The sequence below is a fragment of the Notolepis coatsorum genome (assembly GCF_963971535.1).
Source record: "Notolepis coatsorum genome assembly, chromosome: 4".
Taxonomy (NCBI): Eukaryota; Metazoa; Chordata; class Actinopteri; order Aulopiformes; family Paralepididae; genus Notolepis; species Notolepis coatsorum.
Genome location: NC_140168.1, coordinates 180,270,741 through 180,272,001, shown reverse-complemented (window position 1 = coordinate 180,272,001; position 1,261 = coordinate 180,270,741). Strand labels below are relative to the sequence as shown.

At 39.2% G+C, this 1,261-nt stretch overlaps 1 protein-coding gene across 1 annotated transcript in view; it reads left to right on the top strand.

Moving 5' to 3' along the window:
* Window positions 1-948: 948 nt before the first annotated feature.
* Window positions 949-1,261, top strand: part of LOC311227718 (sushi, von Willebrand factor type A, EGF and pentraxin domain-containing protein 1-like) — a gene marked incomplete at its 5' end in the record, with an annotated part of 184,332 nt that continues 184,019 nt past the window's right edge. Inside the window, 1 exon segment of the mRNA XM_084313483.1 lies at window positions 949-1,069. Coding sequence (XP_084169609.1) covers window positions 949-1,069 — 121 coding nt within the window.

The window sequence follows — 1,261 nt, the reverse complement described above, 5'->3', positions numbered from 1 at the left end:
GCCGTTTAGGTCCAGCTCCTTCAGTCAGTCTGTGTTGTAGTCAGAGCCACTCAGTTCTGGAACACCCTACCAACTGAAATAAGACACCGTGCTACCTACCACACCTTTACAAAAAAACTCAATACCTGGTTATTAACCAATCAAACATGTAATCACCTTTAATCATTTCATTGTGTATTTTATTATTGCTTTTATTATTATGTTGGATTATGTTGTAAATACTGTGTTGTACTTTTAATGTTTCTGTTCTAGGTGTATTGTCGGTCTCATAACATCTTGCCAAAAGGACTACAGTTGCGAATTAGCCAGCTGGCTAAAACTGACACATTTACAGAAATGTTTCTCAATGTGTACTGTCCTTTTAAAAAAATAAACTGAAACTGAATGAATGAATCATTACATTTATATAGCGCCTTTTTCTAGACACTCAAAGCGCTCCCCACAATGTAGGGTGGACATTGCCTCCTTCACCACCACTGTTTAGCACCCAACCTTGGGCTACGCAGGCTCAATGGCTGCCATACACTGGCACCAGGCACACATCACACTACACAATGGCTGAACGGCTCAGGAGACAGGGATTGATATCAGCCAATTAAGGATGTTTATCTTCTTTTATCCTAAATGTCTTGCACTTGCACTGATTGTCACCTATACGGTATACGCCAGTATCTGTCCCAACAACATTTACAGCACATTGGAACTAAGCTAGCACTCTGCATTGTTAACGAAAACCAATGTTCAACGTTAGCTTGAAGCTATCTTATCTCATTTTATCTTATCTTACAATGTCTTATCTGATCTTATCTTATCTTACGGTGTCTTATCTTATCTTATCTTATATTACGGTGTCTTATCTTATCTTACGGTATCTTATCTTATCTTATTATTGGAACAAGAACGTTCTACCAGTAACGTTTCTCTGCCCCCCCCCCAGGTGGCCGTGTGATGGTGGCTGGTAGCCACAGCCCAGGCTCTCTGTTCCCAGTAGGAGAGACTCTGGTTCGCTACACGGCTACAGACGTGGCAGGAAACAACCACACCTGTGACCTCACCATCACCGTCCAAGGTACCGGGGAGCATGTTAGACTAAACACATGTCTAGGAACTAGCGTTACAAGTGTCTGGTGAAGAAAATATATATTTACATACATACAATTAATGATTAACAAATCTTTTTGTTTTTATAGATTTGAATGTAAAAAATCTACTGTATTACAAATTTATTTTTTTACATAAATCAATTTCTATGAGGTTTTAA